The sequence below is a fragment of the Asterias amurensis genome, chromosome 7 (assembly GCF_032118995.1).
Source record: "Asterias amurensis chromosome 7, ASM3211899v1".
Lineage (NCBI taxonomy): Eukaryota > Metazoa > Echinodermata > Asteroidea > Forcipulatida > Asteriidae > Asterias > Asterias amurensis.
Genome location: NC_092654.1, coordinates 18818871 through 18843547, shown reverse-complemented (window position 1 = coordinate 18843547; position 24677 = coordinate 18818871). Strand labels below are relative to the sequence as shown.

Below are 24677 nucleotides of genomic sequence, written 5' to 3'. Positions count from 1 at the left end.
GAAAGTATGTAAAACTCCACGCCTTCTTAAAGGTAGTGGACACTGTTGGTAATTACTCAAAATAATTATTAGCATAAAACCTTTCTTGGTGACGAGTAATGGGGAGAGGTTGATGGTACATGTATAAAACATTGTGAACAACGGCTCCCTCTGAAGTGCCATAGTTTTTGAGAAAGAAGTATTTTTCCACGAATTTGATTTTGAGACCTCAGATTTAGAACTTGAGGTCTCGAAATCAACCATCTAAACCGATTGAGCTCAAATTTTCACAGGTTTGTTATTTTATGCATATGTTGAGATACACCAACTGTGAAGACTAGTCTTTGACAATTACCATTAGTGTCCAGTCCACTGCCTTTAATTTAAAAAGAAGATTTTATTTCAAAGAGAAATATAGACTCTCTTTCGATACATACAAGACTTCCTTTTCATAGGAAACAACCTAGGGGGGAATTGCCTTCATGCCCCCTGATCATTGCCTTTGTGCACCCTTAAAATGTTCCAGTAGAAATTAAAGGAACACGTTGCCTTGGCTCGGACGAGTCGGTTGTTGAAAAGCGTTTGAAACCGCTTGTTATGAAATGCATATGGTTAGATAGATAATTCAAAAGTAGAATATCATGATGTACACAAATTTGCCTCGAAATTGCGTGGTTTTCTTTTTAGTTTGTGAAGTAACACAGTCGGCCATTTATGGGAGTCAAAAATTTGACGACCGTGTTAGTCGACGAGGGAAAAGGAAAACCACGCAATTTCGAGGCATACTTGTGTAGATCATTGTGTTCTACTTTTAAAACATCTTTCTAACCATGTACATTTTATAACAAACGGTTACACACACTTTTTATAGACCAACTCGACCGATCCAAGGCAACGTGTTCCTTTAAAGTTTCTCTCACCATAGAGAAAAGGCCATTGCCTCTATGTTCTCACAGAGGTGCCTTTCCTTATCAAGAAAAAACTGCCCTAGCTCTTACATTTACAAGAACGAATAATCAGTTCTATAATTTAATGTGACTCGCTACAGCAAGTCTTGTTTTCCAATTTCACGTTTTATGGTCTTATTACGGTGTACCATGACATAAAGTCCATGCCATGATTTACAATGGGGCTCAGCCAATATCCTCTGGGCAAACCATGTCAAGGAAAGTTCAGATTTCACAGGTGATGTGCGATTTTACCAGGAGCTTTCACAAACGCTAGGTGAAAAGATCACTCAATTTATTTATTATTACTTGCCCACACCTTAAGTCATGACACAGCTGTGCAGTTTAAATCACAGGCCGGCAGACCAGTCAACAAGAGCACTAAAACATCTTTAAAAAATGTTTAAAGGCACTAGACACGTTTCATCAAATCTCAAAATATATATGTAGCATAAAAATTACTTCGTAAGGAGCAGCAACGGAGAGCAGTTGATTAAGACAATGACTCTAAATCTTTTGAATCTGAGAAAGACTTTGGTCCTGATGCCTTTCTCAGGCTTCTGAAAGCACACAAATTTGTTCAACAAGGGTTACTTTTCTTTCACTTTTCTCTTGCAACTTCGATGACTAATTGAGCCCAAATTTTCACATATTTTGTAAAATCAAAAATTGCAAAGGTCTCCATACAAACTGGGCGTTAGTGTTAACATGATATTAATATGTGCACAAAGTTCTTGACAAACTATATTTAAAAATTCTGTAAAAAAAATTTCACAGGTTGTTTGGATACTGTATCCATTCATGAAATTATTTCATTTACACTAACAGTAAAAATGAACCAAAAACCACTCCCTTTTACCAATCCTGTCTCTATGCTTTTACCCATGTCCTTTAACTTGTTACCTTGTTTACGTGTTACCATGGTAATGTGGAATGGTCTGACAAGTCTGTACAAGGCTGGCTACCAGCTGGGCTCATGGAGGCAGTGTACAGTTGGTGTGGGGTTACCAAGGGTGGACATTGGGAAAGGACAATTTATTTATAGGAAAAAGTCCCTGGGTAGGAGGTGTGCTTGCAATTATAGGCCTAGAGTGTTGGACACTGTGCAGTAACTTGATCTTTCATCACCTTTTTATTAATTTGCAAGTAAATCATCACCAAACTGTAAGATTTATGGCTGTTTATCTGGCTAATGATTTGTAGTGTACCTGCCTGTGTAATAACACATGTACTTTACAAAATGCTCAAGAACAGGAAATAAGTTTTCTGATTATCTTTTTTGTGGACCATCCCTGCTGGTGGGGCTCATCTGGAAATTTGGATAAAAAACCTCAATTGGTGTTGGTTTGCAGTACTGTATTGAGGCAAGCTGTGATAGTGCCTTGGTTCTCTGTGGGTTATCACATACATTCATAGTTCAGGGGGCGGATGCAGGTTGGGTGTAGAGCCTGGTGGTAGACTGGTTGGGTAAAGTTACTGACTAATATGTGTAGTTTGTGAACCTTGGCTTGCGGGATGATGGCTGTCTAACAAGATATACAGCTGGTGGATATCAAACCTTGGTGGTTTAAAAAGCCTGTGTTTTGCACTGTGTTACCATGGGAGCTGTGGTGTAACGAGGGTGGAGCTTTGGCAAAAAGGAACCGGGACTATTGCTGATTCTTTTAGCATGGTGTGGATGTGTTTAGGATTGTGTCATAAACTGTGGTGATTGTCCGGATAGAAACAAGGCTGGTTTGGTTTGGATGTTTGAGTTTTATCACCAGCTCAGCTGACTGCATGGTTGAGAGGTTTATATTCCCTGCGTGACGTCCAAGGGAATCGTGAAGCAGCTATTGGTACAGCAGGCTGGCATGTGTACCACCACATTAAAAAACAAATCTTTCGCCCCACATACTTATGCCAGGATTATATACCAGGTCTCGCTGGGTCTCGGTCTCTTGTTGCTTCAGAGATGGAACTCTGCATGCATATTTGACATAGCATGGGAGTGATTGTCTTCAAACGCCCCAGACGCAGAGTTCAAGCCGATGTTTTATCAGCGTTGTGAATACCGAGAAGCAGACTTTGTAATTCGTAAGTTCAGTTGAGTTGTGGTTTACAAGGAGAGGCCAGCTGGGAAGTTTTCATACATCCATCACGTCAACAAAGTCAAAACTTTTTCTCATTCATCTTCGTCGAATTGCCGGTGTCGGAGATATCATCCAGTGCTGAGGAATGCGCAGCATTTCGGTCTAACGTAAAAATAGCCCCCTTGACAACTGGAGGAACGAGCAGGCAAGAGTGGTGATAGGCTGGCCTAATTGGAAGCTGCAGGGAGAGGTATTCAGCTGTGAAGTTCCTCAGAGGGAATTTAGGCTTTGATAATTATTGAACTTTAGAGCAGCATTAAAAGAAATTCATGCTCATCTGATGTTGGAAAAGCTTGGATTTTGAGGTGTTCTGATCTTAGGAAATAAATACTTTGAGAGCGGTCGTTACATCAGAGAACAGACATCAGAGAACAGTCACCGGAATTGGTTTTGCACCCATCAAGTTTGTGCTGGGGGCTTTTGTGGTGTTTGTTTTCTGAATTGTTATTGAAGCTGAATGATTCTGACTGATCTGGGTTTACTCGGCTCCGTGTTGGAATCATGAACCAGCCCTGGACTTACACCAAAGACATCACAAACAGAGAGCTGTATAAAGTGGTCTTGGTATGTAATGTTTCATAATTTATAAATTTTTTTTTTTTTTTATTAACCTGTACCTCCCCTATACCATAAAAAATACTTTCCCCCCAGTTTTGCCTGAGTTTGGTGAATTCACCTTTGTGTCTGTGGCAATTTGGTCAGTGTACATCATGAATCAATAGATTGTGCTCGCTCGTAATCAAACTTTGAAACCTATTGTTTCCTTAACCTGAAAAAGAGTATTCTCGAAAATGTCCAAATATGACGAGACTTGCATAGTAGGTTGCATAGATACTGTCAAGAAGCGTTAGTAATGTGATATAAAGTTGAGTGTAAATTTAATTAATCGTAAAAAAAGAAGAAAAATAACAGCTAGTTATTTAGAGGCTGAACACATTAAATGCTGTTTTTCACTCACTGTCAAAAAGCTGACCCTGGCATTTTTTTCAAAATCTGCTGGTATTATTTATCTTTAAAAATTGATGTACCGGTAGTACCAGAGTTTACCAGAATCTTTTATACACAACTTGATTAGGGCCCATATATAAGATTAATATGGCATAATATTTGCATACAGTACCAGTAGATTTGTCATTATTTTAGAGTCGTCTAACTGCAAAGTTATAGGAATCTGAAATATTCACTTTGGAAAAACTACCAGAAATTACAGTTGGTAAATTTGAACTCCAGTCACCTTAATTTTTGTTGTTGTCTTTATGCATTTGCAGCAGTCACCCAACTAAGGTACGCTTATCCCCTATGTACTTCAAGACTTTATGTTAAAAACTATCTTGTTTTTTCGAAATAAATTTCGTTCTTTATTATTAATTGTTTGATTCATGTACAACCATGGATGTAAAATAGTGCCTGTTGATCAGCGTTGTAACCATGTCGATGTAAGTGTCATGCTTTTTTCTGGTCAATCTTTAAAAAAAAAAATGTTTTCTAGGAAACGAAGCCGGCAGTTTAAATTATCTATGGAGGAGCAAGGTCCCATGCTACAAGGTAATGGGACTTGATGAACCATAGGACATGAACTTGCTCTATGGTAGATTGATCCTTGACCTCTTGCTTTTGTTAATTTCTCCCAAGTAGGGCCTATACACCCTACAGAGTGAATTGCCATAACTCACACCTCAAATAATATGCCCTTTCAGCAACCTTTCAGCAAGCCGTGTGTTTAGAAAGCCTGTTATAAGACCTAGGCCCAATTGTATTAGCTACTTTTAAAGCGAACCAAAATGCTTCACAAATTTCTGCTTAGCTAAAACAAGCAGCATACCAGTTACTCTTATAATAATTATAGTAATAATAATATTTCACTCCCGAACGGGTGTCTCAAAGCACTTCAAATTATTACCCCTGGTCACTGGGCCTTAATTCACTCCTTAAACCATCTCAGCTCCCTGAGGAGTATACAGCCTCGTGCAACAAATGTGCTACTCTGCTAAATCAATCACAAGAACCATCTCTTTAGATTATTTGGTATTTTGGCAGGTTATCTTATTCGGGAAAACCATGTTTTTGTTGTTTTTATTTTAATTAGTGCTTAAGCAGCTGTATGAAGTTAGGCCCTTGTCCCAAGTTTTATAGAGCTGCCTAACCCCAAATTAGGCTAAGCACTAAACCAACCTAGCGATACATCATACCTGCATTTGTACCATCTCTGACTTGTGTCTAGCCCTGGCGGCCTTACACTTTCGTACTGTACTACAGTGACGTCCTGGATATCAGGGTACATTTCTGGGGGCGGAAAATTTTCAAAGCTTCATAACTCAAATCTTACCTGCAAGAAACCACTAATTTCAACAGATTCACATTCCATGGCAGCATATAGAAACGGGCCTTAATAGTTAGGACTCTGTATCTGTGTACAGAGGGAGAGTCCTATATAGGACTAAATTGTTTCATGCTTACTAAGCATTTCAATCAAAATGTTCTATGTAATATGGCCCTGATGTTGTTTTAAGAAACACAAACAACCACTTTAAAGAATTTTTATTTTTTCATTTGTCAAATTGTTAGCTGTGTGAATATACCATTCCCTCCCCAAATAAAACTTCCCTTTAATTCAGTTGTCATAGTAACTGACTATGTTATTTCCTGATAAACGAATATTCTCAAGTTACAATAAAAGATTTGAGAAATGTGTTGGCTGAGATAGCTCCTCACCGGTTAAAGAGTTTCTTGTTCTCCAGTGGGTGTACTGACCACATCAAAATTCTAAGAAAAGAATCTGATCCCAGTTGAACTTTCAAGGAAGCTTACTTTTAAGTGTTGGAAAAGGTATATTTTACAGGAGTTTATGGCTAGAGGAAGATAAAGGACCATGTAGTGGAGATTTTGTTTTGGTGCCAGTGATTTAAACAGAATTTTTTGGAGTGGTTGGTATAGACCTACATGCATCCACGCAGATTTATGTGTTTTATGTAACACTTCTGTAGAGCAGTGTTTAAGACTCTGAACCCAGTCTTTTTTTTCAATTTAAACTTGATATCCATACCGGTCTGGAAACCCAATTTGTTGTGGTCTTGGCTGTTTCCAGGTCTCAACTTGGTCGTGGAGCAAAGGTCTCAGGTTTGGCTTTGGAGATTGTTTTGTTGTTTGTGCTAAGAGATTTGTCTGAGGTTTTATATGCAGTCTGGATAGGGAAATCTCGATCTTGATCTCGATGGGCGAGTTTTTGGTTTCAGTCTCTCAGACTTTGTGGTCTCGACTACAGCACTGTCGTAGAGTTTACATGTTTCATTTGAATAGAAAAAACACAAGTCATTTTGGTTATTTGTGTATCAACGAAAGTTGTGTTTCAACCTGAAAGCTCACTGAAGGCCTATCTATGTAGGTCAAGCTCCTCCACTGAAATCTTTTACCAAGTGTCAATCATTGTCAGCAACAGTTCTAAAAAAAAAAAAGTTTATTCTGGGGCCGCTTTTAACAAAGAGCTAAGATTGATCTTAACTGCAAATCAGTCGTAGTTGCTAAGTAAAGTGTGATGTCACAATACAAATCACCACGCTTGACTTCTTCACGGAGGCGATTGCCTCCATGGCCCCTGGTCATTGCCTTGGTGCCCTTAAAATGCTCACAGTAGAAGTTTACAATTTCCTCATAGGGTGCCCTTTATACAAGGAGTAAATGCCTTGGTGCCCTTGCCCTTTCAAAACGAAGCATACAGGTCTGAATTACCTTGGTAACACTGACAACTTTTCTTATGATGAATTTGTTTGCTTTGTGAAATCGAGCCCAACTGGGGAAAGGGGGTTTGTACACGTAGGCCTATACCCATTAATCTTGCTTCTGATTAATCAAACTGATGTGTATTGAAGTTTGAGAAAGTCATTCATCAAGTTTATGCCAACACTTTATCAGTAAAGACCCTTAGTGTGAACAATGGTGTTTGAACCCTCTTTACAACTATCGAAAGCATGTAGAGAATTTTTTGGACAATGAGTAAAAACGGTGCTTGCTTCCAAGTTCACCTTTCCACCTTTCCTCATGTACAGTCTAAAAGCCCTAGCCTCCATAAATTATAAGTGAGATCCTTGCTCTTTGGTGACACTTGTTCACATTTTACAGTTCGAAGGTCATATCTTGGTTTGGTTACATTCCATTCTTGTTAGCGCAGTTTCATACTTAACCACAGTTTAACAATGGTTCGTACTGTTCCAATATAGGTAATGTAATTTAAAATGTTGCGCTAGACATAACATAAAAAAAACACCACACATTGTTGACTTTGTTGTGTGTTAAAAGTAAACCTGTTGCAAATCTCTGAACTAATATTAATACACCTCCAGGATATATTCAAACAAAACAAATATTTATACACATTCACTTTAATCTGTGAACAGCTCAAAAGAAGTGAAATTAGGGCGGGCATTGTCAACAGTATTGATACACATTCAACTCTAACTTGACTGGTGTCTCCCAAGATCAAAGTCTACATCCCTCAGCGTGATAAACTATTAATTTACATATTTCAACACATTTTAAATATTTACAATTTTTCACTCTACACACAAGCGTAACGCCTTTGCACTTGTCGTTTGATTCTGACTGGCATAATAGTAGGCAAGTTAATAATAAACAATAAGTGCATCTAAGGCATTATTATCTGCCAATAATTACCCTAATTTCTAAATGAAAACCATTAAGATTTGGTGCTACAGTTCCATACAATGAATATTAATTTTGTGGGTGGGGCATTCTGACTACCAGTTTTAAGTCACAATATAATATAAGGACCACAAGATACTTGCGTTAATTTGCTTTTCTTTCTTGATTAAGACTCAAGTCTTTTGTTAGGGGGGGGGGGGCAGCTGTAAGCCTGTTGAATATTCATGAAGATAAGTATTTGATGAATTATTCATGAAGACTAGTATTTGATGAATAGTCAGTGTTTTGGTGGGGCACCCCAACTGTAGTAATTATGAATGAGTCACTGATTACAAACCTGGTGTGCAACATGTGTTGCTGGTGGTTGTATACCCATGTAGAAGTACATCCACACTGTAATGAGCAGCTGCGTGCTCTGTTCTGCCACACACATAACAGTTATTAATTCAACTCATACATCGTACATGTATGTCAGACGCGACTCATCCATAATCATATTTCTTTGTTTGCTAATAATTATGAGCCAGTGTGCGTGAGGGTGTGTAGAGTCGGGCTCTGTTTGTTAGATTTGAACAGGCCGTGTAGTAGACTAGTGTGCATCTGCAGTGTGATGTAGATCTGCTGGTGTCATTATCACGTTGTAACGCTGCGTGTAGTGCATTGCTGTTAGAGAGAGTGACTGCAATCTTCATTAGCCAGGGATGTCAATCCGACTCTCCCCCACGTTGCCTGTCACTGTCGGACTGCGTGCACATGGGTTCTTCGGACTAGAGTAATGTCTGCCTGGGTGTAAGGTCACACAGGATTGCACACAAGGTGGTTGCTGTGTTTTTTTTCTCTGTTGGAATCATTACGTTTTGGATTACCTAGGAGATTTGTAGAGGGTGTTTTGTGTGTTGCTGCTGGAATCTTTGTATTCAAGGATGTATGCTTGGGATTCCATCGATGTTGACTTCAAGGTAATGTGTGAATTGTTCAGTGTGAAAGTTTTTACTTCAAGGGAAGGTGTATTTATGGTAATCACTCTTAATATTAATGGCATTTCAAACCTTTGGTTTGAAGCCTACAGTAGTGTTTTTGATAGTATCAAGCATTTTTAGAAACATTTCTTCACTTCAAAGTATTGTGGCTAAATGTTAAAAGCTAATTGTTTTTGTGCCCCTAAAATTTGAATCTGAGAAGCATTACCGCGTAATGCTTCCTGAATGGACATACATGTATTCACTCCAAATTTTTCGGCGAAATCTCAAAGAGGCAACCATCTTTTGAAATGAAATTTTTCAGGTGTATAGTTTTTTTGCGACATCTTAACTTATTATAGGATTAAAAAAAAACAATTGAACCGTTCAAAAAACCAAAGGTATACCTTTGCCTTTAATAGTTAGGTTTTTATGCTGATTAGTTTATGATTCTGTAACTCAGACATTTTACTTTTTTGTGGATTTTTGTACTTTGCGTGAAGAATTCTTGCCTAAAGGTAAGGTTATACAAGATGTAATTTGGTTATGACTATGACCCTGAAAGCTAAAGATCGTAACGGTAGTATGCCTCATGAAAAAAATCTGAAATTACCCCGCTGATAAGAAATCAATAAAAACATTCTCATTTGAGAAATATTTCATGCATGAATCGTTTCTTGGCTCTTTCTGGGGGTTGGTGTCTGCTCACAAATTCTGCGGCCAGCGATGCGGATGATACCCTCTGTCACCTCACTAAACCCTGATGGATTTGACATTCTTGTGAAAACACCCTGACAGTCTTTTGCCGTTTTCTCATGATTCGTGGCGCATACCGTCGGGCAAAACCTTTGTGTTTTGGCAGCCAGCTAGAAAGTGTACGCAATCTTACTAAGACTACGCAACTCAGTGCCCAGCGAAACAGGACGTATATAGTGTTTTGTCAACAGAGGGCGGTTTGAATGTAAACATAGGTCACATCGTCTATAGTGTTGCTGTTATTCTGTGGGTTACTGTGTGGAAAAAAAATGTCTGTACCAAGGAGGAAAGAAGACAATGCATTTATTTTGTTCATGTGATGCAAATCATTAATTAATTTCATTGTCCAAGTTATTTAAAATTGCATATTAAACAGTGGAAATACTGTGCCTACATTGTAGTATACTGAAATGTATTGTGTTGAACCACAACCGGTTTAAATGTGTACTTCAGGGATTTGCATTGAACAAACAGCTGGTGTTACTATTTTGTGTGAGTTGTATCTTTTTCAGAGAAATTTTGAATTACAACAAGATTAGTTAGTGACAATATGGATAAATAATTTACAAGTTATCTGAGCACCAGTGAAATTCACAAATAAATACACAGAATGTTGGGGTTATTTGTTTGTGTGTTTTTTTCAACCATGTGGTAAGCACAGTATACCGGTAGTCGGTGCTTTCCCGAGTCCTGTTCAAAAAATATTCCACAGGCAAACTATTTGGGTGGGATTCAAACCTACAACCCCCACCAAGACCCGACATCGTACCACTAGACCACTGAGCGTTACCCAGTGACAATACACAGCATGTCAGTTTGATAAAAATAGAAATACATTTTTTTTGTGCATTTATTATCACTATTTATTAGTCATACATGATGTAGAGGTCTGCAAGTGGAGTTATAATTGTATATTTTGACCATATGGTTGCCATGACCCTAACGTTAACCTCCAGTGAGGTTTTGGGCGTAGCAGGGGGGTGGAACCCGAACCACCTTGCACTTCAGGGAGACGAGACATCTCTCATCTGGTTTCAATCGTATAGGGCTGCTTAAAGCAGAAAATATTGCTTCAAAGCAGAAATAAGCAGGATACCAGTCACACATTGTGTGAAACGGTGTTTTGGCTGGTAACCTTATTCTGGTACATGTAAGCACAATTTTGTGCATTTCATGCTTAAGCAGAGGAAAATTTAGCCTTGGTGTCAATTTGAACTCACTGTCCTTTTACTGTACAATCATGGTGCAATAACGATGCCCCAAACTGTGCAGCTATTTGTGCATCAGTTTGGGGCACGTTTAGAAGTTATACTACATGTTAGCTACAGTGTCCTCGGTAAAGGGACAATGACGGTTTGTCTTTTATACATGTAATGTACATGTATCAGGGTAAATAAATTCAAGAATAAATCTATTTTTTTCTAATAAACGAGGAAGGCAGGAAGAAAGTGAAAGATTCGTTACTTGCTGGTATAATGTATCAAGCAGATTAGTGCCAGTGGAAATGCTCTGTATTTTACATTTCTGCTTGTGTATGGTTATGTATTTTCACAGTTTTTATAATTTCATTTTATGTCGGGTCACCTAAGTGCAGATACTGGTCTTTGACAACTACAGTGTGTTGTCCATACATGTGCTTTTAAAACAATTTTAAAAACTTGCTGTTGATGTTGGTTTTTTATATCAAATTTCTATTAGGTGAGATCTTCAATGGTAAACATAAATGTTCTTGATGATTAATCTTTCTTTGTTTTATTTGGTTATAGGTGCGGGCGGCCCAGACGACAGCCCTAACCATGGATTTACCCTTTTCCAACGGCAGTGTGAGATCGTTGAACTCAGTGGAGTCTCGTAGCTCTGGTGGCTCATCGGACTCCGTCGGAGAATATTTCAGCATCAGAGTTAGGATACCGGAAATAGATACACAGGTTTGTAATTCAATCTGTTCATTTGAAATTTTGCTATAATCAGCTCGGATGTCTCAAACACAGATCAAATCAAAATCAAAGATGGTCCATAAAAAATAAAATCAAGTCATCGAATCAAGTCAGTTTTCAACAATTTCATGAAAGATTCAAGTGCGTTTGCATTCCTGCAGCTATCTGGTAGAGAGCTCCACAGGGCGTGCCCACAATGACGAAGGCTCGGTCTCCTGATTTAGCTGAATTCAGACTTTTAAAAGTATGCCCGTTAGCCAAATAGCATTTTTCTCAAAATATAATAAGTTAGGCTATCTGATCTACTTCTGAGCACCTAGGACACTGTTCCCAAAAGCTCATTGGAGTCTTTAGGCCGGTTTATAGTAGGTCGCGCGATGGTCGCGCGACGGAAATCTTGCGCGCAATCCTAAGACTGAGGCCTAAAAACCGCGTCTTTTTATGATTGCGCGTCAAGATTTCCGACGCCCGACCATCGCGTGACCGACTATAACTCGGCCTTTTAACTCAAGGGGCTACCAAAAGGTGGGAATACTATCATTTCAATGTACCCCCCTTAGATCTTGATCCAAGTTCAGCCATTTTTCGACTGCAATAACTCCCACCCCTTTATGCCTATATTATAAGATTACTTGGAAAAAAACTTCAAGGTTCGACAGTAAAAAAAAAAATCACAGAAAAAACACCAGACAAATATGTAACAGCTTCAGAAAACCAGGTAATCAAATGTGTGTTGAAAAACAAGCTTGTTTTTTTTTAGCCAACAGTCTTGGCTTTTGCTGGTATGATCAAGAGTTTATGACAAAGTCTTGTCCGAAGTGTTGTGATTGTGTGTACTTTGGATGGGCAAGAAAGAGGTGTTTGTTGTTGTTTTCTGTCTTCCTTTTTTCTCTCAGTAACATGCAAATTGCAAACACACAAAATAAAGCTCAAATGCCAGAATTGTGTTCACATTGTGCGCACCACATTAAAGTTTTACACTAATCTACATGTTTTTATTTGATGCAGTTTTATTTTTAAATAACTGTTTCCATTCTTTTCAAATACCTAGCAAAAATTACAGTTCCTTTTGTCAGTCCTACGATTCATTACTTGTAAGAATAAACGGTTAAACCCTATACACAGTTTATCTACATTTAACAGCAGCAAAGACAATCTTTCCTCAATGGTTTCAATTTCGTTTTCTACGTCTACGTCTGAGATCAAGTTCCACGAATTCATTGTACGCAGGTCCTGTAATGTACATGTCCATTTTGTAAATTCAACGCGTCTGTTTTGTGTATAGGTCAAACAATGTCTTTTATGCTCAGGAAGTGCGAGTGAACTGATCTGAAATTAATACAGGCAAGGTTGTTAGTGACTGAAAGGGTTGCACCTTTAGGCCAGTCAAGTCATACATAATAGATTGAAATAGTTGAAAAGGTTATGGCAAAATTACAGGTAAATATCATGGTGGGAAACTCAAACAACACAATAAAGCAGTTATTGGGAGACACAATGAATATGGGACTGTAGCTTGTTTCAATGTTTTTCAAAAGCCTTACTGAATTAACACAACAGGCAGGTATCACCTCTTGTTGACCCGCGTTACCCTCATTTTGGGGAGTCATTTTTGTTGTTTGTATTTTTTGTTGTGTTATCGAATCTCATATCCTTTTTTCTCGGTTTGTCTCAAGCCTTTAAGCTTACAAGTCTATATTTTCTTGTTCAATGTGACCATGGGCCAATTTCATAGAGCTGGCTTAAGCAAAAAAATTGCTTAAGCACGAAAATAGCTCACTTATTTTACAATTTCATGCCATATACATTGCTTATGACTAGTATTTAGCTGTTGTTTACTTAGCATAACAATTGAGTGGAGTCTTGGCCGGTAATCTGATTTTACTAAGCAATGAATTTTTTGATCAAGCAAAATTTTGTGCTCAAGCAGCTCTATGAAATTGGGCCCATTTTGTAAAACGTTTTGGCTGCAGTACATAAATTTGTAATTTTTGTATTTGATTAAATAAACCAACAAATATAAACATAGGATGTGATCCTCCATATAACATGTACAATTAGATATTCTCCAAGTCCAAAGCATACAGTGTACCTGCACTATGAATGCCTGCCTTTGAGTTAAGTACCACGAGTCGACCGTTGTTTAGCGGTGACTCACCGAGTTGATCAAGGTACTTGGACTTGATGAGGTTTATCATGGGTGGGGCTGCTGATACTATTAACAGAGGAGGGGCAGTAAAAGTAGAAAGTGTCATCAATCAATATTTGCACATTTCACAATATGATTATTTATGCCCCATTGATTTGCCCAAAGTACATTGTTTCGACACAACTGAAAGAGGGGCTAGTAAATATTGTAAAAAAAAAAAAAAAAAAAGATTTTGGAATTATGCAATGAATTGTTTGTCTGAAACTTTTATTTATTGGATATTATTTTAATTAAAATTTTGAGATTTTAGAGTTTTAAAATCTACTGAAACAATTTCTTTTTTATACAAAATGGTTATTTTTACTGGCATCACTTGACCCAAGCATTTTGGTCTGATTGTAGCAACTTTGAGCTGCAGTAAACCAACCCATCATAACGCTTCATTCTGTTCATTGACCCTACTAATAATTGTTGGGATAATTGTACTATTTGCTCCTCATGTTTAATATATAAAAAAAGTTCTTTGACTTGTTTATTTCCCATGCTAATCCAGTGATTGTTTTTGGTATCAAACCATAAAAAAACCCTTGCCCTAACGTCACACATGACATGGTTGGCATTTTTTAATATTGCGGGTATACAGAAAAAAGAGATACATGTACAAAAGTAAATAGGTAAAGACTCACTTAGAGGTCGTTCACACGCCGTACTAAAGTTGGTCTAAGTCCACTTAGACCGGTTCGGGTTCAACTTTTGTGCGTGTGAACGCAAATAAAGTTAGACCGGATCGGGTTTAAACCCCAAAACTTAAACCGTCCAGATAGGCGGTCTAAGTCTAAACCGGTTCGGGTTTATCTTTTAACACTGCGTGTGGACAGAATGACATCCGGTTTTAACTCACAACGGACGACCCATTTGTGTGGTTCAATGCACACGCCCGGGACCCGGAGTGCTTGTATACGGTTTCTGTTGCCTCTGATGCTGAAAAGCACCGAGTATTTATATTACTTTCTTGCCGCTTACCGAGTTGGCGAAACCCTCTCGATCGGTGTATGCAGTTTAACACAGGCCCACGCCCATGATTTATTAAATTCTGAAACAAAATTATATTTTCCAAGATTTTTTTGTTGAGTGTCCTATAATAAATTGAAACTGTTTTTCATGCGTATACTACGAGCGCAGCGAAGAAGCATATTTTTTAATGCTTCTCACATGTACAGCGCTGCCATCCCATAGTGATCACTCTCTGATATCCCATAGTTATCCATCACCGATCCCGTGGATGTGCCTTTCTATTGCTGTCACCGTTACTAGCGTGCTGTACTTACAATCTAGGAGAATGAACTGCAGTGGGCGCGAGGCTGTGTGTAGGGGAAATTCCCTACGCCAGCAATATCACCACGTTGTTGTTGGGAAGTTGGGAAAATACTGCAAAGTACATGTATTTACGTAACTTGCACGTGTGTAGTTGTCACGTTGACCAGCTGTTGAGAGATCGCAACTTCCAATCGATTGAAGTACAAACTAAAAGTATTTAAATCGGAAACAGTGGTATAAAACAAAACACAAAAATGAAAAGTGTTCTGTTTCATGGAATATGGACAATATTTTGGTGAGTTTTCTCGGCGGTTTGTATCAATATTTTGTTTGTTTAAAAAAAAAAATTCGAGTCGTGTTCATGTTTGTTTTAAGTGCCCGTGTACTCCCAACCGTAAAACTGTTGCTGCGTTCGATTGAGCCATTTGTATCCAACAATTATGCCCTGTCTGATCATCCATGGCATGGGGCACTCAGTATCTCGGCATACTCGGTGCGTGAATCTGATGAATAAAACCGGATGTTAGAGCATTGGGGTCGCGTCTACTTTGACCTTTTAAAACCGAAGATAAACCGGATCGGGTTTAACTCTGTGCTGTCTGAACGCAAGGGGGTTTTATTTTTACGACCACCCCCCGCTGCTCGTAAAAGTTAGACCGGTTCGGGTCTAAGTTAGTACGCTGTCTGAACATACCCTTATAATCTGAACCCTAGGTAAAGGGCACCCATGACAAAAGTGTTAATTTCTACTGGAGCATTTCAGGGGCACGAAGGCATTGACATTGGGGCAGTTGCATTTGTTTGCCTTCGTGAAGCATCAGGTCTGTGTTTAATTGCAGTGTTTTCGTAACTGTCTTAATGTAAGGGTTCTGGCTACATCTAACGCCCACCCCTCAATCCCCAGAAGTCAACAAATTGCTGGTACCCTTAGGCACCTATCAGTTACAAACATCAGTTACAATATGGAGTAGAAATACACCACGATTACAAGTACTTGATGTGTGTGTAAATCATGCAGATAATTATCTGTTTGTATACTGGGTGGTTGGTGACATTCCATCTGCATGACAGTCAGTATTGCTAATGAATCATTAACCATGACTGAATGGTATATTGAAACGCCTAGTGTAGTGAATGACGTGTACAGGTTTTAAATGCTGTTCATCCCAGCCTTATTACAAAATGAGAACAATTGGTATGAGTTCTCAATCATCACCTTTTCTCTTCTCAGCGCTTTTGAGAAGCGTGTGAAGTATATCATCCTCAGTGAAAAACAGGCTGCTCTATTTATGCCAACAACGACAACCTGAACCTTTAACCTGAACCCTAGGTTATGATAATCCCCATGTGATGTACACATTAGGGTTGGGTGAGAGTTTTCTAAAGGTTTAAGAAAATCACACAGTGTTGAAACATAGGGGTGTCAGAACATACGTTTACTGGAACATAAAAAGCAAATGACATTTACCAATCTATATATTTGCCAATCCATTTGAGTTTGATTCCATACATGTATGTTCATTATCAGTGTGTTCTGTCTTTAATGTCACCTTTTTGCCCGTGTTGACATCCTTGTTGTGCAGACTCCGCAGGTGTTTTGTATAGTACCTCCATGGTTGCATCAACATTATTGTCAAAGATGAGCAGGCATTACAAAAAAAAATTAACATCGCGTGTCTTCGCAGCCCAGCATTGGCGGGAAACACAGGCAGAAAATCCAGGAAAGAATTTGTAGAACGTAGTGCAGCACAAAAAGTGCTGTACGGTTTAGGCAATGGTTACTCATTTAAAATTTCTCACTCTCTACAATTGTACAATCTTTATTGTCTCTAATATTACTATTATTAATATTTTTTGAACCGTAATGCACTAGTTGAAACTGAACGCCCAGCGAATGACTCTAACCATCCTTGGTCTAGCCAGTGTTGTACAGTAACAGGTGGTGATGTGTAGTGATGACTTGGTGTGTGTTTATTCACGCCATAGAGTGACGGACATCATTGATTTCTCGTATACTATCTGATATTAAAATTCCATTTAGTATGTTCAGTTAATCATACATTACGCATACAGAATCAATTCACCGCTGCTTGCTGTCAGTCAGGTCTGACTATTCTGATTAGACCTTACAATGTAAAGTTTAATCAGACGAGAATACGTATACACAGTGTCCAATTTAACTGATAATTGACAAGTTTGTGTATTTTGTCAACTGCTTGGCATTCTTTACAAATAATAGGTGTGCTAATGTACCAATTGAAACATGAAGACAGATTAAACATGTTTGATAATGATGGAAGTACGCCCAAAGCTTTCCATTTCCCAACTTTTCCTGAGCTCTCCTCGGTATTGGACAGGTGGTGACCCTGCTTGCCCTAGTTTTGACCCTCAGACTAGAATTTCTCATATGTTTCATCATGATACATGAATTTACATAATTGTTAACTTGTCCCTTAGGAAATTTCAGGCATGTTGGCCACTAATACTATAGGAGACTTTGGAATGCTAGGTGGCAGCAGACTTACCAGGTAAATGTCCATTGTTTACGTAGTTCTGAGCACGTGCACATGACAGAAAACAATGGATTTTACTTGGTAAGTCTGCTGCCACCCTGCCACCAAGCGTTCGGAAAGTCCCTTATTACTCGTACACTGTACACAACTGAAATACATGTACATACCACAATACATGTGTTCATACATGTTGTTACTTTGGTTTTACAGATGTGGTTGAAGCGGTACAATTCCCACTTCCTTTATACCTCATCCAAATTGAAACTGTTTGCATGAGTCATACTGATTAATCACAGTGTATTTTGGCGACTGACAATTAAATGATATTCTAGACCACAACCTAACCATAATGTATCACTACATTCTGACTACTGAGTAGGTTGGTACAGCCCGCATGCATCAAACAAATTCCCTTTTTCAAAAGAATGAAGCTGGAAGAAGAAAGACCCTATTCTTTAGCTCATAGAACTTATCGCAAAAACTCGGCACGATAGGCTTGGAATGTGGTGCATGCTGGTCTAGCTTGCGATCAAGTTTGCTCGCTAGCTAGAAAAGCATGGGTGCCTCTACATTCAACAGTTTGCAAAAAAGGTTATGCAGGCAGACTTTAAGACACTGGACACTATTGGTAACTGTCAAAGCCCAGTCTTCTTACTTGGTGTATCTCAACATATGCATCAAATAACAAACCTGTGAAAATTTGAGCTCAATTGGTCGTCGAAGTTGCGAGATAATAATTAAAGAAAAACACCCTTGTCACACGAAGTTGTGTGCTTTCAGATGCTTGATTTCGAGACCTCAAATTCTAAATCTGAGTTCTCGAAATCAAATTCGTGGAAAATTACTTCTTTTTTGAAAACTACGTCACTTCAGGGGGAGCAGTTTCTGAGTAAGGTTTTATGCTGATATAAATTATTTTGAGTAATTACCAATAGTGTCCACTGCCTTTCAAAATGTGTGTACCTATACCTTTATGTTTTTCACCAATACACTGATGACGTACATAAAAGCAAAATTGTATACTTTTCATTCTAGCTACCAGGCAATAAAACACTGCTGTGAATGGCAAAGGTCATGGGCTTGAATCCCACCCAAGTAATTATATGTCTTGGTGGAAATTTTTTTCACAGCACTCGGGAAAGTGCAGAGAATAGAGTACTCAGAACACAAATAGTATTCTTTATCCCTGATGCGCACCTTTAATTATAGTTAAACCATGGAGGTAGAAATGGTTTAACACATAACAGGTGTTTTGACTAACATTTTGTATGTACCCATCTAGTCATAATCTTTATTTGTTTGTACTTGTGGTTTGTTTGTCAACAAAGTAAAGCGATTTTCGGTTTTGATGGCTCACCAACTCCTGTGGTTATCAATGCAGTGAGTCATACAAACTTTGGACCACAGATGAGAGAAACTCCCTGTCTTTGTCATACTATAGAGGTACATACTGTAGTCCCAATGATTGTGAGCAAGTTAATGGTTATTGTCACGTAGACCATGTAAATAAGGTTTGCGGTGACACCATGTAAGAAATCTCTTTTGTGAGTAGTGGTGGCTTTGAGAGGACTCACCCATACTGTTCTCACACAAACTGTTTTAACATGTGTGTGACAACACTCGTACAGTAACCACGGACTCGGAGGAAGTACAAATGTGACATCAGCCCTTTTCACACTGTATCTCTTAGTCCCCCGTGGAATACAAATTCATCACTTATTTCACAAAAGACATCAAGCTAAAAGCTTTTATAATGCTCCAGAATCCACATTAGGGCGTTCAAAACCAAGATAAAAACCGAGTAAAAAAAAAAACACTTCAAAAAGGTTTGGTCTAGATGCCCCACAGTTTTGAAAAAATGTGGGGAAACCCCTTAATGTTCATAATTAACCCCTTCTCAAAGAAGGTGCGTCATTATCTGCTGTTTTACTGTGCTGGTTTAGTACACTGTATTACATGTACAATGTTGGCATACATGTAGTACAAGATCTTTGACCTGATCATTGACTTTATTTTTTAGTGTTAAAGCTCTCCTCCGCCTTGGCACATCACCAAATAATTTGATTCCCAGCAACAAGTATCCGGAATCGATGACAGTGCAAGAAGCCTGTGGTTTACTACACTTTCAATGTACTATTAGTCAGTCTACTGGCTTCAGATCAACTGTTACACTGACTCTTGTGTTTCCCAGGATGTTTTACTACCGAAACATTGTTATCATACTGACAAAATTGATTAGTAATTAACAGAAGTCATAATTTACATATGTACCCAGAATTTGCTTAAAAGCATTTAAGGGTATTTCACAGGTTAGCTAGAAATTTAGGTGGTTATCTTGCACGCTCACCAAGGATTTGCATTGTGGCGTCATTTAATTTTGTGCAGTGAGCACCGGAAGGTTAGCATGCCTTGTGTGCTTACGGTAAGCAGCGTTATGAAATGGAAAGTGTACATTAAGCACAAAATCGGCCGCTAAGCAGCGCCATGAAATTGGGCCTAGCTCCCTGGGCTGCAAGGAATGGTAAATAAGAGTCCAATAACTGGCCACATGTTGATTCTCTGGTTGCCATGTCAACTCTGCCTTGGGTTGTCGTCACATGCTGGCAATTGTGACTCAATTGTGCTTGCTGGTGGGAGTACCTGTAAACTGTGCATGGTCAGCAGCAGCAGCCAGTAGGAAATAACTCCCCCCCCCAAAAAAAAAAAAAAAATAAATAAATAAATAACTGTGTGATGTAAACATTTTTCACATCTGGAAATTTCCCACAGATTGGTGCCGTTTTATAAAAATGGCACTATTGTCTGGTTTGTGGTAGGACATTTTAAAGCCACGCCTGAGTTTGACTTATTACTTGTTTTCAAGCCGTTACATGTTTTATGGTTAAACCAGAAAATATTGAAAAAAAAAAACCCTCTAAAAGCTGGACATTTTAGGTTCAAAACACAGGACACAGTGAATACAGGACATTACAAACAAGGAGCCAATAAATGCCTGCATGTTTCAGCACAATGTACATTTGTACATTATGTAAATAACAAGGCTAAAATAGCTGTCACCTGTCACAGAGTAGTGTGGGAGCTTTTCCATAAGCAGTGAAGCTCAAGGATATACAGCAGTAACTGTAGTCAGGATTGATTGGATCAATTACATTGATGTCATAAAACAAAGTAGGAAAAGATGAAGAGTTTGTCCTTATCCTCCAGGGATCCTAGTTGGTTAAAAACAATTTGTCAGAAGGTGATTAGTTACAGGCTCTCCTGTCATCCTGTGATTAGTATGTCAGTGAGTGATTAGTGTGATTAGAACGTCAGTGTTGACCTCATCATGTGGTCAAGACCAGGATGTTCCTTTCCTCAGACATTGCCTTGTACTCTATGCTCTGACTGCCATGGTCTGACCATGGAGGTCTACCTCCATGATCTGTGACAGTCACCCAGGATAGTCATGACATTTCTGCTCTCCTGTCATCCTGTGATTAGCATGTCAGGGTTTGACCTCACCATGGGGTCAGGACCAGGATGTCTCTATCCTCAGACATTGCTCTAGGCATGCTCGGGTCACCCAGGACGAGGACAGTCCCAACATTTCTGGCATACCTCTAGAGCTAGCTCATCATGTGTTGGTTAGTAGCCCAAGGATACCCAGGGTTTGACAGCATTGCCTGTGGCTGTCTGTCTGATCGGTCTGCTCAGACTCTACATGTAATTACATGTACATACATGTACATGTAGTGTACAGTGCAGAGTTGTAGCCATTGTTGGCATGCCGCTGCCTGCCAGAACTAAACATTTTTGCCCAGCACTCAGGGCAAGATACAAAACTTGATCTGCTTGCCAGGGACATCATAAAAACATGATCCATTTGAAATGCATTGAAATACATGCGTTTTTACATGCCGCACTACTCTCCCGACAAAAGTGCCTGAAAAGTTTTTAACAAGTGCGCGTGCACGCAGAATAGTCAGTTTTGGTTAGTGTCCTTCCCGAGAGGTATTGATACGGCGTGCTTCCCCCGGTAGCGAGGCTGTCACAGACCATTCCATCTTCATGTACAGTACTGTACGTCCCAAGAGCAGCAGCACACTTTATTGAACCATGGAGGAATAATTGGGCTACACACTTGATGCTTCAATTCAAATATACACCATGTAAAAACATATCCTACAGACATAACAAAACGCCTGATGACCAATCCATAATCCCAGTTTCTTAAATGAGGCCATCTTTGAAGCTGTTTCGTAAGTTTCAATTATTACTGGACCCCAGTGGGGGACCACTTCGTACACCAAATGACACCCTCAGTGGGGCCCTTAGAGAAACTTCCCAGCCCCTCCTAAAAATAGTTTAATTTGCCTTGGGCGGTCTCAGGAACAAGTCAGAAACTTGACTGGCATAGTTTCAGAATTTCGTCATCCTGTGTAACTTAGAAAACTGATGTGATGTCACTCTTTCTGGTTACCCTGCTGTGCTGAAGTTACTTGTTGTTTACTACATGTACTTTCTTGGATGAAACAGAGAGAATTTGTGAGTTCAATTCAACTTCTCTGCAGGAGATCAGTTTTTTCAGTGGTGGGAAATTGTTTATGTTGACGTCATTTGAGGGAGTTTGGGTCACCAATGTATGTATTTAAGGCAAGGAAACACAAAATGACCATTCAGTAGGCCATGTTTGGCAGTTTGCATAGGCTACACTAGGGTGCTAGGCTGATGGACAGTTAAACATACATTTACTCCTGAGTTGTTTATCTCAAGTATTGTGCGTTCGGTAAGTATCTTTGTCTGTTGTGATTGCTCTGTGCACAAAACTGTTGTGAGTTTTGTAGTGTTTCTTGAGCGTGAGCAATACCCTAAGTGCATGTATTGACCCACATAACATGACGTCATCTTATAAATCTTGGTTAGTGCCACTTAGAAGTGGATATCCCCATGTGTTGCTGTGCAGTGCGCATTTTTGGCAAAGCAGATGCCCATTGCGCACCATGTATGTTCATGCAATTTGACTCCCAAAATGGCAGACCTTCAGCAGACGGTTGCTGAGTGTGATGTAAGAAACAGTGCAAGGGATCTTCCCAGGCTCAATTTCATGGCTTTGAATGTCTCCCTAATTATGGAAGCTTTTCCCATATTATTTTATATATGTAATTTTAAACATCTCCCTGATTGTTGTACCTGAAATCTTCCCAATTGCAAGATGCTAATGTTGGCAGCTCTGATGTGATAATTTAATTAACGTATTGTAACGTGTGAGTGGTTCAAGGTCTTAAATAAGGGGCAACACTCGGAGATATTTGTAAAGATTTTTTCACAATCATCCAATCTCATCCATGGGAGGAATAATGCCCGGTTAATACTTCTTGCAAATGCGATACAAATTTTGCTGTCACAGGGCTGTTTTCACAGCGATTGTTTCACATGAGTTCAGCACAGTTTCAATTGATGCGGATTATTCGTTGCGAATTTGTGACGCATTTGCATTCACAGGAAGTATGAACCGGGCCTCAGGGAGATAAGAAACTGCTTTTTTACTCCAATTGTCTCCGTAAATAGATTGCTGCTGTCATTTAATAGATTGATTCTAGGTATCATCCAAGTTCGTGTAGATATGAGTTATTGGCAAAATGTATACATGTACAAAAAGCCCTAAGGGAAATCTGTGAAAAATTATGTTGAGGCTGATTTGAATATGGAGCCTCACAAAACTGAACACAAAGGAGACGAGGTTAGATTTGTGACGGGGAAAACAAAACCGCGCCATAACAAAGATCTATGGTGTAGGTTCTAAATAACGGCCTCGTGTACATAAATACAGCGGAGCCTATAATTGATTGGAGACAATGTGACGCCATTAGTGACAGAAAACCTTAATCAAATGACCACCAGAATCTTCAGTAAGTGGTTTGCCCATTGTGCGTAATGGGTCTTGGTCATTATTTTTAGCTCTCTAGAACAATGGCAGCAATTATTGACTGTTTACATGTACTACATGTAAAAGCTTTAAGTAAACATTTTCACAAGATTTTGTCTTTACATTTTTGAAAGCCGTCAAATTTTAAGTATGTAAAATTTATATAAAAAATAGACATTTGATGGGATAAACAAAGTGTGAAGTGTTCTCAGTATGTATCCCTTAAAAGTATTACAGATAATTTGATAAACTGAATTATAATTTTCATGAAATTTATCTTTGTCGTCTATTTTCTTTTATTTTTACAGAGCTATTTATCGTTCAGAAGAGATCGGCCGATATGGAACTCCAAAATGCAGTTGTTGAAAACTGTCGGTTCTGTAAGTACAAGAATTTTCTTCGTAATTTTATTTTTGATAAATCAATTTTTGGCCATCCCTTTATTCGATTGGGTCCTTCATAGATCCAATAAACCAATCATAGGCAGTCGTGTGAGACATCAAATTATGAACGCTTGCTACGAACATCACTGGCGTGGTCTCCCAATTAGCATCGATTTGATCTTCGGCGATCATTCCTTGCATCATCGAAGACATCGAGGAGTCCTTGTTGCTATGGCCTGGCCGATGTAGCTCGGCAACACGCTGATTAAATTCCTCGGCTCAGCGCCCGGGTGAGGGTGTGGACCAATGTTGACCTAAATAATATGTGTAGCTCTGCCCGCGAGAATATTACTACTGCATAGTTTCTCTCTGCTCTGGGTGTGTGTATTAAACACGATATATACTCAGGAAATGTCTTAAGTGGAAAGACTGTCTTTTGTTTGTTTACACAGTACCATGGCAACGGGGATGTGTTAGGTTCACACCTCTAGAGTTGTTTTGATGTTGTGACGATTGAGGGACATCAGATGAAACTTTGTTTTTGCTCGCTGTTTGTTGTTTTAAGTCGGCTGTTGTGAGGGTTCAAATTTAAGGTGCGATGAGTGTTGTTGAAATTTGCTCAATTGATGCAAACAAAATAAAGTATTTTGCTTAATTGTCAAAAGATTTGTAACAAGGACTTAGACATCTACCCGAACAAACACAGGGCTAAATTCAACCATTTCGGGAGGCTCAAATATTAGCCCTCTCTTGTGGGTCAGATTGACCCTCTGAGACTAAAATTTTGGTTCCAACGGAGGGTGAGTTTAGCTTGTTTGGACTAAAGGCCCGGTCACACAGGCCCCGATAACGAAAACGAGAACGATAAAAATGCACGCCCTCGATTGGTTGAATAAGCATGGGTGTATTCTGCGTGGAACAATTCCACCAATCATGGGAGTGCATTTTTATCGTTCTCGTTTTCGTTCTCGTTATCGGGGCCTGTTTGACCGGGCCTTAAGGGTCAATTTTAACTCGCCAGAAAGTACTCTTAGAAATGCAGTT

At 39.0% G+C, this 24677-nt stretch overlaps 1 protein-coding gene across 5 annotated transcripts in view; it reads left to right on the top strand.

Annotated features, from left to right (window-relative positions):
• LOC139939592 (uncharacterized) overlaps window positions 1-24677 on the top strand; it is a 70447-nt gene that overhangs the window by 22476 nt on the left and 23294 nt on the right. For 3 of the 5 annotated variants that reach the window (XM_071935609.1, XM_071935606.1, XM_071935605.1), the window contains 2 exons: window positions 11196-11357; window positions 23559-23630. In XM_071935609.1, coding sequence (XP_071791710.1) covers window positions 11226-11357; window positions 23559-23630 — 204 coding nt within the window. In that variant the 5' untranslated portion in view covers window positions 11196-11225. Of the gene's footprint in view, window positions 1-2388; window positions 3623-8170; window positions 8674-11195; window positions 11358-23558; window positions 23631-24677 lie in introns of those variants that run through there. The other 2 variants (XM_071935607.1, XM_071935608.1) reach the window with 2 other exon arrangements.